General features: G+C 42.1%; 1 protein-coding gene across 10 annotated transcripts in view; it reads left to right on the top strand.

Moving 5' to 3' along the window:
• Positions 1-12,448, top strand: part of slco4a1 (solute carrier organic anion transporter family, member 4A1) — a 229,844-nt gene that overhangs the window by 177,004 nt on the left and 40,392 nt on the right. For all 10 annotated transcript variants that reach the window (XM_073061927.1, XM_073061931.1, XM_073061925.1 and 7 more), the window contains one exon: positions 6,321-6,442. In XM_073061927.1, coding sequence (XP_072918028.1) covers positions 6,321-6,442 — 122 coding nt within the window. The remainder of the gene's footprint in view (positions 1-6,320; positions 6,443-12,448) is intronic.

Below are 12,448 nucleotides of genomic sequence, written 5' to 3'. Positions count from 1 at the left end.
GAAGGCGCAATACCGCTTCTACTTTGGCGGAAGTTTGTGCAGATTCGGCAGGAACAGACTCAGGAACAGTTATTACCGTTCAACCACCAAGCTTCTAGGCTAGCAAGGATAACTTCACTCACTTCAATACCGAACTGACTCCACAACCTATGGGCTCACTTCCAAGGACTCTACAACTCATCTTCTCAGTATTATTTATTTCATTTTTTTGTTAAGTATTTTGCACGATTTGTCTACTTTTGCACATTTGTTGGTTGTCAGTCTCTATTATGTATTATTTTTCATAGATTCTGTTGTATTTTATTTTCCTGTAAATGCCTGCAAGAAAATGAATCTCAAGGTAGTATATTATGACATATACTGTACATACTTTGTTAATAAATTTACTTTGTCTTTGAGGTTCCCTAGACTTGGATGCAGTCTCGTCATTCAGTGCATGAATTAATTCATTTTACTGCAGGGCATTTTCCTTCTCTGAATCCACCACACCTCTTATAACAACAGCTGGCTGGATCTGATCCAGTCCTCTTGGTACTAACCTGTGGAGGCACTGCATGCTTGGAAGACAACTTGATATGTACTTTGCTATGTGACTAAAGTCTTGTAGGGACTGGCGTCCTCCCTGAGAGTCTCCGCATCCAACATATCATTCTTCCCAGCTTCTGCTATCTTCAACAGGACCCTACCACCAAATACGTCTTTACCTCCCCTCTTAATCTCCGCCTTCCTCAGAGATCATTCCCTCCATGATTCCTTTGTCCATTCATTCCTCCCCACTAATCTCCCTCCTGGCATTTATCTCTGCAAGAAGCAGAAGTGCTACCTGCCCATTCACCTCCTCCCACGTCCATTCAGGGCTCCAAACAGTCCTTCCAGGTGTGGCAGCGTATCACATGCCAATATTTTGGGGTCATCCACTGTATCCAATGGTCCCAGTGCAACCACCCCTACGTCGGTGAGACAGACCCAAAGTTGGTTACGGGACCATTTTGTCAAGAACCTCAGATCCATCCACAAAAAGTGGAATTTCCCAGTGGACAACCATTTCAATTCCTATTCCCGTTCCCTTTCCGACATGACCTCCTCCTCTGCCATGATGATGCCACTCTCAGGTTGGAGGGGCACCACCTCATATCCTGTCGATGTAACCTACAATCTGATGGCATAAACATCGATTTCTCGAACTTCTGGTAACTTTTCCCCCTCCCCCTTCCCTCTTCTTCCTTTCCCCACTCTAGCCTCTTACCACTTCTCCTCACCAGCCTATCATATCCCCCTGGTGCCCCTCCTCCTCCTTTTTCTTCCATGATCCACTCTCTCTATCAGATTCTTTCTTCTCTAAACCTTTACCTTTTCCACTTATCACCTCCCTGCTTCTTACTTCATCCCCACCTCCATCATCCACCTAGCTTTACATATCATCTTCTAGCTTGTCCTCACCTCCCCCCCCCCCCCCCACCACCAGCTTATTCTGGCTTCTTTCCCCTTCCTTTCCAGTCCTGACGAAGGGTCTCAGCTTGAAACGGTGACTTGTTATTCCTTTTCATAGATGCTGCCTGACCTGCTGAGTTCTGCCGCCATTCTGTGTGTGATGGAACTGGCATCTCATCAACTTATTGAAATGCTGGCAGGAGTACTGATTCTGTTCCTAATAAAAAGAATCTGTTTTTACCCCATGTATTTTACACATCTGCACATGGAATTTGCCATAAGGCAAAATTAAAAGTGCTTGATACTTTAAGATAAGATTGGAATAAAACAGAAACTGCTGGGAAGAAAAATTCAGTAGATCAGAAGCACAAGAGATTCTGCAGATGCTGGAAAACTAAAGTAGCACGGATAAAATGCTCAAGGAGCTCAACAACATCTACAGAGAAGAATAAAGTACTGATTCTTTCGGCCGTGACCCTTCATCAGTAGACCAGTAAATCCCAGTACGATACTCAGTAGATCAGGCAGCATCTGTTGAAAGAAAAACGGGAATGGTTTCATTGAAATCAACGAGGAACAGAGCAGAAGGCGAGATGGTGTTCAGCAGCATCTTTCACTGGGTGGCCGGTCTCTCACTCTCGCTCCCGCTCACCGCTGCCGGAAGAAGGTGCCTGAGTGACTGGTAGGTCTCTCGCTGCTCCTGGTGTAAGGTGCCTGAATCTTGGGTCTTGGGCAAGATTTAACCAATGTTTTTTTGGACTCTGTGATTCACGTTGTGATGTGTTTCTGGTTGCTATTGTGTGCGGTTTTGATCCAGGCAGACTGGCGCTGTAGCCTTCAACGAATGACAAGGTAACTGGATTGAACTGAACTGAGCCGAGATGAATATTTCTGGACTTTTTTGATGACATAGTTTTGATGTTTTATATTCTGTGTTTTTTTTTTGCTCGTTTTCTTTGTGCCGTTTGTGCCAGGGGGTAGTTCTTTGCGTGTTGGGGGGGGGGGGGGGTTGATGTTTTTTTTGAATGGGTTACGTGGTTCTCTTTGTTTCGTGGCTGTCCCTGAGAAGACCAGCCTCAGGCTGAATACTGCATGCATACTTTGATAATAAATGTACTTTGAATCTTTGAATCATCTACCGAGGAAGAGAGACAAAGAAGCCCAATTGCATCTTAATGGCCACATTATCTCACCCCATCAAACAAATAGTCTCCTACCCACTGCCCTTTCCTCCACCTACACTACTTACCATCAGCTTTGATGAGGGGACTCAGAGCTGAAGCATTTACTCTTTCTACACATGCTACCTGGCCTGCTGAGCTTGCTCGGCTTTTTATCAGCGTTTATCGGTGTTACAGTTTTCTTTAGATCACATCCATCCCAAACTTTATGCAGTGGACCCATACTATTCAGCAAGGGGTCCGTGGACCCAAGTTATGAACCCCTGATCTAGATTATTTAGATCAGCCGCATAGGTTCTAGAGTAACAATTATTTTGTTTTCCTTTACTCTTGTGTACTGGAAATGACATTAAACAATCTATAGTCAGGTCGGAATTGTTAAACTATTTCCTTTCACATAAGGTGTAGTGCACAATAAGTCAAAAAAATTCCGCTGCACTTCCCTCTTGAAAGCACAGGAGGGTGGAGTACAAGAATCAGTTCCCATGTACTGACCATCTTACTAAGAATTCTTATCATTCTTGGGATCAAAGTGGCTAACCTAACACATCCTTACATTGAGCTCCATCCGCTACAGTTTTGCTCATGAATTTAATATGACCTTTGCCACGTTCCGCTCCCATCCATGAAGTTTGCTATAAATTGTATCTTAACCTCTTCTTCAAATTTCAACATAGAATCGTCCAGTTCCTCAAACAGGTGACCAATCTATACAGCACAAAGCTGAAACCCCAATGTAGTTTCCAGGGGATCCCCAAATGTTACATTTCAACTATTAAACATTCTTATAATCTTAATTCACATTCTCTTTTGTGTTTCCTAACCAACTACCAAACCATGACCACAAGGGTCCTTTAATTCTATGCTGGTAATCTCGTTTAAAGACCTTCAATTAAGTGAATGTCCATGCAACGTTGTGCAATCTACCACATTGAAAAGAAATTCAACCATTAAATACAACTCAGTTATAAAATATTGCATGTGAAAGAAAAGTGATTTTAATACTCTGAAAAGAAGAAAATCCATTTAGAATCTGAGCCACATTCTGGCAGGTGGCCTTTGGGACACAGTTTATCAGGTTCCAAAAAGCTGTCTCAAATGGATATGACAAGGGTCAAGAAAAAGTGCAGTATTTGACACCCTGTTGGCTCCAAGTGAAAATGTTTGCCGATAATTACGCAACCGACTATTTGATCCAAATCTATTTATTCTGTGTCCACTACAGATTACTCAGATCCTTGAATGTATGTTTTGGCATCAAAATTACAGTTGCTAACTTTTTCTGATGATACACAGACAAGTAGGGAAGTTTGTCATATGAAGGTCATAAAGTGGTTTCAAATGAATACAGACAGATGAGTGAGCAACTACACAAAGTGCTGGATTAACTAAACAGGCCAAGCAACAGAAGCGTCGACTGTACTCTTTCCCGTAGATGCTGCCTGGCCTGCTTCCTCCAGCACCTTGTGTGTGTTGCTCGGATTTCCAGCATTCGCAGACTTTCTCGTGGTTGTAATGTGAGTGTGCAGTGATTTGGCAACTTAATCATAATGTGAGAAAATGAGAAGTTTTTTTCATTTTCGAAAAATAAGAAAGGAAGCATATTACCAAATGGTGAACACGAGAAATTCTACAGGTGCTGGAAATCCTGAGGAACACATTAGGTCTGGCAGGATCTGTGGAAAGAAATAAAGAGTCGGCATTTCGGCTTGAGACGCTTCATTGGGATTCATGAAGGGGCTCGGCCCAAAATGTCGACACTTCATTCCTTTCTGTAGGTTTGCCTGACCTGCTGACTTCCTGCAGCATTTTGTATGTGTGAGGCACTTGCAGAACTTAGAGATGCGGAGGACGAATGGGTGTTCTGATGTACAAAAGGTACTATGTAGTAAAGTTAGTAATTAAGGCATGTGGAATATTGTCATTTAATGCCAAAGGAAAGTGAGCACAGTGGTATGAAAATTGCACTTCAATCACATAAGCCATCTGTAAGACCGCACTTAGACTATTGTGTACGTGTTGGTCTCCTTATGCAAGAAAGGATGTGAATGTACTGGAAGCAGTTCAGAGAAGATTTACTCGATTAATGTAAGGAATGGGCAGGTCAGACAGGCAACTCTTGTATTCTATAGAGTTTTGAAAAAGATAAAAGAGCCTGAAAATTCTTCACAGGGTGGACGTGGAGAATATGTTTCCTGTTGTTTGAGAATCTAGACCTACGAGCCTCTAGGGGTTATCCAGGCCTTCCTGTGTAATGTCTCTTGCCTTAAGTGATTGCTTATTTAAGGTGTCATTTTCCATCAAAGTGACTGATGTACAATTGGAGTTAGAGTTACAATCGGATCAGACCTAATCTGATTCAATGACAAAGTAACCTTAAACACCCACCTGTTACTCCTAATTCATATATCTGTATGCTGTGAGCATCGAACTCTCTGGTCAAAACATTGAAGAAATGTTTAATTTGAATGAATAGTGGATGAAATAGTCTCTTGTGACTGCAGAATAATTATCTGTACATTTCAATTCAGCTGCTTTACACCACCTGCTCCGCTAGCAGCAATGTGCTTTATCTTTGCAAGTTCAGTTACGTGTGGTTTGCTATCTGGTTCTGAAGCTAATTGTAGGAGTGTTTTTATACACTATCCTGTGTGAACTACAGGTAACGTTCTCACCCGTAGGGTTGGTGACCCATAGAGTCAGAGTTGGTGCGTTCAGGTCTCACTATAAAAGCATAGGGAGGACTGTGGGAAGCTGTACTGCTGAGATGAGGTTGGTCAGCGAAGTCTTTGCGCCAAAGGGCTTTTTAATCTCTAGGGTGAACATAAATGATGCTGCGGCTCTAAATTGAGAAACCAAAGGAAGTAATTTGTAGCATCCTGGCCACTGCTTAGTCATCACTCTTTTAAAATAATCTGCTCATGATCTGTGGGAACTCACCGAGTTCAGCTTGCATGTCTTGCTGTTCTTACTTGGCTGTAAAGCACTTTAGGATGTTCAGAAAGGGAATTAGAGGTGTTATATACATAGGCAGTCAAGACTGGAACCCGGTGTGCTCTTCTGCTACTGTAGTCCATCCACTTCAGGGCTCGACATGCTGTGCAGTCAGAGGTGCTCTTCAGTAAACCACTGTTGTAACACATGATTATTTCAGTTACCGTCACCTTCCTATCAGCTTGTACCAGTCTGGCCATTCTCCTCGGTCCGTTCTCGCGAACAAGGCATTTTTGCTCAAAGAACTGCAGCTCAAGTGATGTTTCTTTTTGTTTTTCACACATTCTCTATAAACTCAAGAGACTGTTGTGCATGAAAATCCCAAGAGATCAGCACTTTCTGCAATACTCAAACCACCTTGCCTGGCACCACAATCAAAGTCACTTAGATCACATTTCTTCACCATTCTGATATTTGGTCTGACAAACAACTGAACCACCCAACCATGCTTTTACGCTGCCACATGATTGGCTGATTAGATATTTGCATTAATGACCAGGTGTACCTCATAAAGATACTTACTGAGTGTAAGTATCTTTTCTTCCTTTTCTTTTTCTGCTCTGGAATATTTGAAATGCATTGAACTATTTTTAAGGATATGAGCAATTGACTAATTGACAATTTTTTATAAATGTTTTGTCTTGAAAATTTTATTTCCAATTTGAATAATTTTATGAATGGAGTGAAACTAACAGCTGGCCTTGGTGAATGCAGGGTTAACCTTACACCTGAGAACCCGCTGTGGGTTGGCGCGTGGTGGATCGGATTCCTTGGAGCTGGAGCAGTGGCCTTCCTCGTCTCCATCCCAATCCTTGGTTACCCTCGACAACTACCAGGTACGGCCATAATGCTAGTATGACAAAGCTGAGTGCACTTCCACATGATGGACTGGTGGGCATCATATTGTCTACATTTATGTTTAATTTATGTGATGTACTAAATGCGTCAGTTAAAGTATCAAGGTAGGTTTAATAGAAAAATACAGAATAATTTTGAATGCTTGTCTTAATGAATTAAATTTGGAAGGTAAGAATCTGAATTTGAATGCTGTTTCTTTTATTAACTTACTACCCATTACACCGCTGGTGTTTGGGACAACAGTGAAGGTCGTCTATCACTGGCAGTGTTCAGGTCTTCCTGCATCATGCCAGTAACTTCCCCTTGGTCTTCACTACTGTCAGTCATACAAGTCCCAGCTGGAGACTCAGGAATACTATCGCACTCACGTGTAGAAGGGTCCTTCATTGCTGTTTGTGTAAAGATTTTGTTTTACCAGTCATGGTTGTTAGCCCTGAGCTGAACCACTGAACCCGGAGGACTGGTGGACCACTCTTAGTCTGTCCTCTACCCTCTGACCTGTTTGGCATGGGTGACCCTACCAAAAGTCAAAGCATAAATGCCTGACTCCAGCCCACACAGCTACACAGGCCATTGACGCATGCAAGCCTCCAAACCACAATGAGGTTGTGGTTCTCTGAGAGGTTCTTTTATTCAATTGGTTGAAGCAAATGTGAATGTGTGAAGGTAGTAAGACAACGAATAAGACAATGTTTCATGATGTTATTTATATACACATCCGAAAGGAACTTAATGCAAGTCTTACTTAAGTTAATGCTTGCCAAATTGAACCCCAAATGAGAAGTCGTATTACCGACTTGATTTGGAACTTGGTTAAGAATTGGGGGACAATAGGGATAATGAGCAAGTAGTCATATTGGCAAGAACAGTGGTGTCCAGTGCCTCAAAAATTTGTGTAGGTTTCCACTGTTTACTCTATGTGATTGGCTTTAATGATAAACCGGAAACAAAATATGTCAGTTTACTTTGGCCAGCAATATAAGCTGTGTGAATCAAAGCACGAGATTGCAATGATTAAATGAATGCTCAAAATCATGGAAAATATTTGGAAAGAGCATGTCATTTTATTCATATTAGATCTGACAAAATAAAGCAGAGTACTTCCAAATGGAACAGTGGACACAAATGACTTCAGTTTTGATGGATATTATTCATTGTAAGTTAATGAACAGATAAAGAAAATAATTACAACATTAAGAATGCTAATGAAATATTGGTCTTTGCATCCAGGGGACTGGACTATGACAGGAAGGAATCTGTGCTGTGGGTTAAAGTACAGAAGACGATATGGGTGACAGAGCAGGTATATGGGGACATGAGAGATTCAGATACTGAAATATACAGCAACAAGCTCTCTGCTGGAGGAGCTCAGCAGGTGAAGCAGCATCTGCCCTGGAAAGGAATTGTTGACACTTTGCGTGAAACCTCTGTGTCAGGTTCACAGATGCTGTTCAACCTGCTGAACCCCTCCAGCACACTGTTTGTTGGCCAAAATCTCCAGGAGTGATACAACAGGTTTCAATAGCTTACATCCAGTGTAGCTCTCACCCATATTATTGATGTCCTGTATTGCAGATACAAATATTTATAATATTTTTGCCACATCAATATCTACCATTCCCACCCCATATTGGGTGAAATTATGTAAATGAATAGACATTTTACACAATATGCGGTTAAACTCATATTCTCTGTGCTCTGGAGTATGTGGCCAGTGCAGCATCCTGCAATGAGCTCGACATACCAATATGGGTTTGCGTGCAGCACCAACGGAAAGAGATTTTATAAGAAAGAGTCAGTTCAAAGGGAAGTACAGGGCTATTTTTATTAAGTTGAGATATTTTGTCTACAAGCTCACCTACAATGACTTCCAGCTTTCTCCGAAATGTCTAGGAAGTTGGATAGTTAGGCAGGTGACGGACTCAAGAAATGTGTCTAATCTGTTTCAGGAATATTAAAACAAAGGTGCAAATTTCACTGAAAGAGCTCAACAACTGAAGGAAAAGAAAAAAAAAATTCAAGTGTTCTGTCAGTACTTGACTTAGATTGTACTGAACTGTTTAACAATGGCCCAAACGTGGTGTACCTATGCTGCAACATTTTTTACAACGCAAAGCTGATTCAACTGCTTGTTATTTCAAAAACAGCACCACACCTACCCTTTCAATCTCCACCTTAATCAAGAATACCGTATGTCAGTTATGGTCACAAAACTAGTTTGTTAACGTGTTATATAAACATTCCTAACTGATTTGGTTTCATTGCAGAATGCTTCTGAATAACAATGATGGAATCCAAGTGAATTAATGCATTATCAATTCTTCTCAGACTGTAACATGTCCATGAATGCTAACAAGCAGACTGATACAGTGAGGAAACTGAATTTTACATTATAACAACAAGGATGGAAAAGCAAAGGGTCTTGGTATTATTGTCAAGATTTGCTTACAAATCTGAACCTTCTCTGCATGCACCCCAGTGTCCCAGTCAATCAGAGCCTCTTGAAAACAACATTATTCAATATAACGCTCACGAAGTGCTGGAGGAACTCAACAGATCAGGCAGCATCTATGGAAATGAATATTCTCTGGCAGTGAATCTCTTGATTGTTCAGGCTGAGACTCTCTTTCAGGACTGAGAAGGAAGGGGGAGATGCCTGAATGCAATGGTGGGATGAGGGGAGAGGGGAACGAGGCTAACCGGAAGGTGATAGGTGAAGCCCGGTAAGTGGGAAAGGTCAAGACCTGGAGAGGAAAGAATCTGAAAGAAAGGAGAGTGAACAAAAGGAGAAAGGGAAGGAGGAGGGGTCCCAGGGGGAAGTAATGTGGCAGGTGAAAAGTGAAAGGTCAGAGTGAGGAAGAGAGGAAGAGGGGAGGGGGTTTGTTCACCAGAAAGAGAAAGCGATATTCATGCTGTCAGGTAGGAGGCTACCCAGACAGCATATAGGGTGTTGCTCCTCCACCCTGAGGGTGGCCTCATCTTCGCACAGGAATATTGACACGTTGGAATGGGAATGGGAATTGGAATTAAAATGTTTGGCCACTGGGATGTCCCGCTTATGGCGGCCGGTGATTCAATGTGCACTCCAATGTGACGCGAGATGAGCTACATCTCTGCAAGCAAAGGCCCGGAAGCCTAGCATCTATTCTGAGGCCACACCTAAAGAAACACGACTGCACTGTTTCCTGGGGCTGTGTCACGCAGCCGGAAGAACGGAACCTGGGTCCAGGTGGTTAAGCAGTAAGAAGTCACTCCCAGAGATAAGCTTTGCATTTCTCAGGTTTGATTCTGTTGAGATCTCATCTGGTGCGCAGTGAAGCTGTTTCACTAAATATTAAAACTACTTGGACGCCGTGAACATTTCAGGAAGGTACTAACCGCAACAAGTTATTAAAGGCCTGTTAGATGATCAAGAAAGTGATGCATGCAATTTTAACCGATTGCTGTGAGGCAAATGAGCACATGATCAAAGTTCAAAGTAAATGTTATTATCAAATTACATAGTAGGGAGGGTATAAAGGAACAGACGATGCTGGGTGCATATCCAGAAGATACAGAAGGGGGGAATAGGGCGGCATGGTAGCATAGTGATTAGCACATTGCTTCGCACTACCAGGTTCAATTCCCACTGCTGCCTGTAAGGAGTTTGTACGTTCTTTCTATAACCATGTGGGTTTCCTCCAGGTACTCTGGTTTCCTCGCAGTCCAAAACAGAAGTACTGTTTGGTAGGTTAGCTAGGGTTAAATGGGGAGCTGCTTTGTGACATACCTGAAGGGCTGGAATGGCTTATTCCACGCTGTATTGCAAAAAATAATTAAAAGATCCCTGAGGTATACTAATTTACATAGATAAGGTTATTAAAAAGGCAAGGTTATTATAATGAGAGGGAGTTCATATTGCAACCTAGACCATAGCTGGACCAGTCCATGCAATCACCTTGTTACAGAAGGAAGCAGCAGCACTGGAGAAGTTTAAAAAACATGTCAGGACTAGCGAAAGATTGGCTGAGCTGGGAGTCCTTCTCTTTGGAGCAGTGGTGGGTGATGGGAAATCTAAATGATGCATAAAATTATGAGCAGCCCAGACAAGAATGAGAAGGACTTAGCTCCCTTTGCAGAGATCTCCATATCTAGGATCCATCCATAATGTAAGATATTCCAACGAGAGTTGAGTGGAAACTTTTTCAGCCTAGGAGCATTTGGAATCTGGATCCCTCCACATAAAAAGCAGCAGAAGTAGATTAGCTAACCGAGTTAGAGAAAGTTCTTAGATGAGCATGTTGTATTGTGACCCTGGAATCCATTTTTTTTGAAGGCAGGCATATCAACTGTGGAAGTCTTTTGCACTAGCTAAAAAAGGAACGTAGAAAAACTACTGTAAAAGAAATATGCACTCATATCACCTCTGTTTCAACATTTCATTACGTGAATATTAAACAGCCAGACTGTAAAATGAATAAGATTCCAGTCCATTTTTGTGTATACTGGCTAATTAAACCTGGTGCTGTGCAACAACTACAATTAGGAAATGAAGATTAGAGTTTCCAGTCCATTTACCCTCCTAACCGTGTCAGCTTGACCACACTCTGACCAGAAGTTTATTAGCAATGGGGGAATAATTCCTTTAAAACACAAGTTCTCAGCAGGATAAAGGATTCCTCCATAGCTGACAAAGTGAAGTTGAAGATAGCCTTCCATCAAAGAGTTGACAGATGGAGTAGTGGGACTGGGTATTGGGCCTAGTTTAGAACCCTGGAAATAAGGGTCAAGAAATTTTAAAAGAAGTGAGCAAAGTGGAAAAAATGACCATAAGACATAGGAGCAGAATTAGGCCATTCAACCATCGAGTCTTCTCCACCATTCCATCATGGCTGATCCCAGATACCAATCAACGCCATACACCTGTCTTCTCTCCACATCCTTTGATGCCCTGACCGATCAGGAAACGATCAACTTCTACCTTAAATCCATGCACAGACTTAGGCTCCACCACAGTCTTTAGCAGAACATTCCACAGATTCACTACTCTCTGGCTAAAACAATTCCACTTACTTCTGTTCTGAAGGATCACCCCTCAATTTTTGAGGCTGTGCCCTCCAAAGGAATCATCCTCTCCACATCCACCCTATCTAGTCCTTTCAACATTCGGTAGGTTTCAATGAGATCCCTAAGTCCTAAGTATTAGAATGAGAGAGTGGCAATGACAGACATAAAAATATATTAGAATAAAGATTTAATCTTTAAAATCTGATTCAATGTGAAGTCAAAGTCAAGCTTATTGTCATGTATGTCTGTGCACAGGTGTAATGAAATACTTCCAGCAGCTTCACAGGTACATTGCATCAGAGAATTGCATCGCAAGAAACCATAAATTACATACAACTTAAAAAGAAAGGACACAATTAAAAACAAAATCAAAGTCCACTTTAGCGCTAAGAGTTGAGACAGTTAGTTCAAGACCGAGATGGTTGAAGGGAATTAGCTGTCCTTGAACCTGGTAGTGTGGGGCTTGAGGATTCAGTTCCTGCTGCCCAGTGAAGAAGATGGCATGGCCTGAATAGTAGGGCATTGCCTTCTCGAGACAGCGCTTCTTGTAATTGCTTCCAGTAGTGGGGAGCGATGTGCTCATGATATCATGGGTTGTTTCCATCACTCCCTGTAGCTTCTTGCATTCTCACGTATTCAAATTGCCATACCAGACCAAGATGCAACCAGTCAAGATACTCTCAAAAGTATATGTGTAGAGTTTTGTTAGAGTGTTCAGTAATAAGCTGAATCATCTCAACTTGCTAAGGAGATTAAGGCACGCCTTCCTTCTTGTTTGCATCTAAGCACTGTGCTCAGGACAGGTCACCTGATATGTTAATGCCCAGGCATTTAAAGCTGCTGACTCTCTACATCATATATGTCAAACTCAAGGCCCGCGGGCCAAATCCGGCCTGCGGTGGAATTATCTTTGGCCCGCGAGACAATATCTAATTACT

This window comes from Hemitrygon akajei, chromosome 11 (assembly GCF_048418815.1).
Source record: "Hemitrygon akajei chromosome 11, sHemAka1.3, whole genome shotgun sequence".
NCBI lineage: Eukaryota > Metazoa > Chordata > Chondrichthyes > Myliobatiformes > Dasyatidae > Hemitrygon > Hemitrygon akajei.
This window is presented reverse-complemented; position numbering and strand designations above follow the sequence as displayed.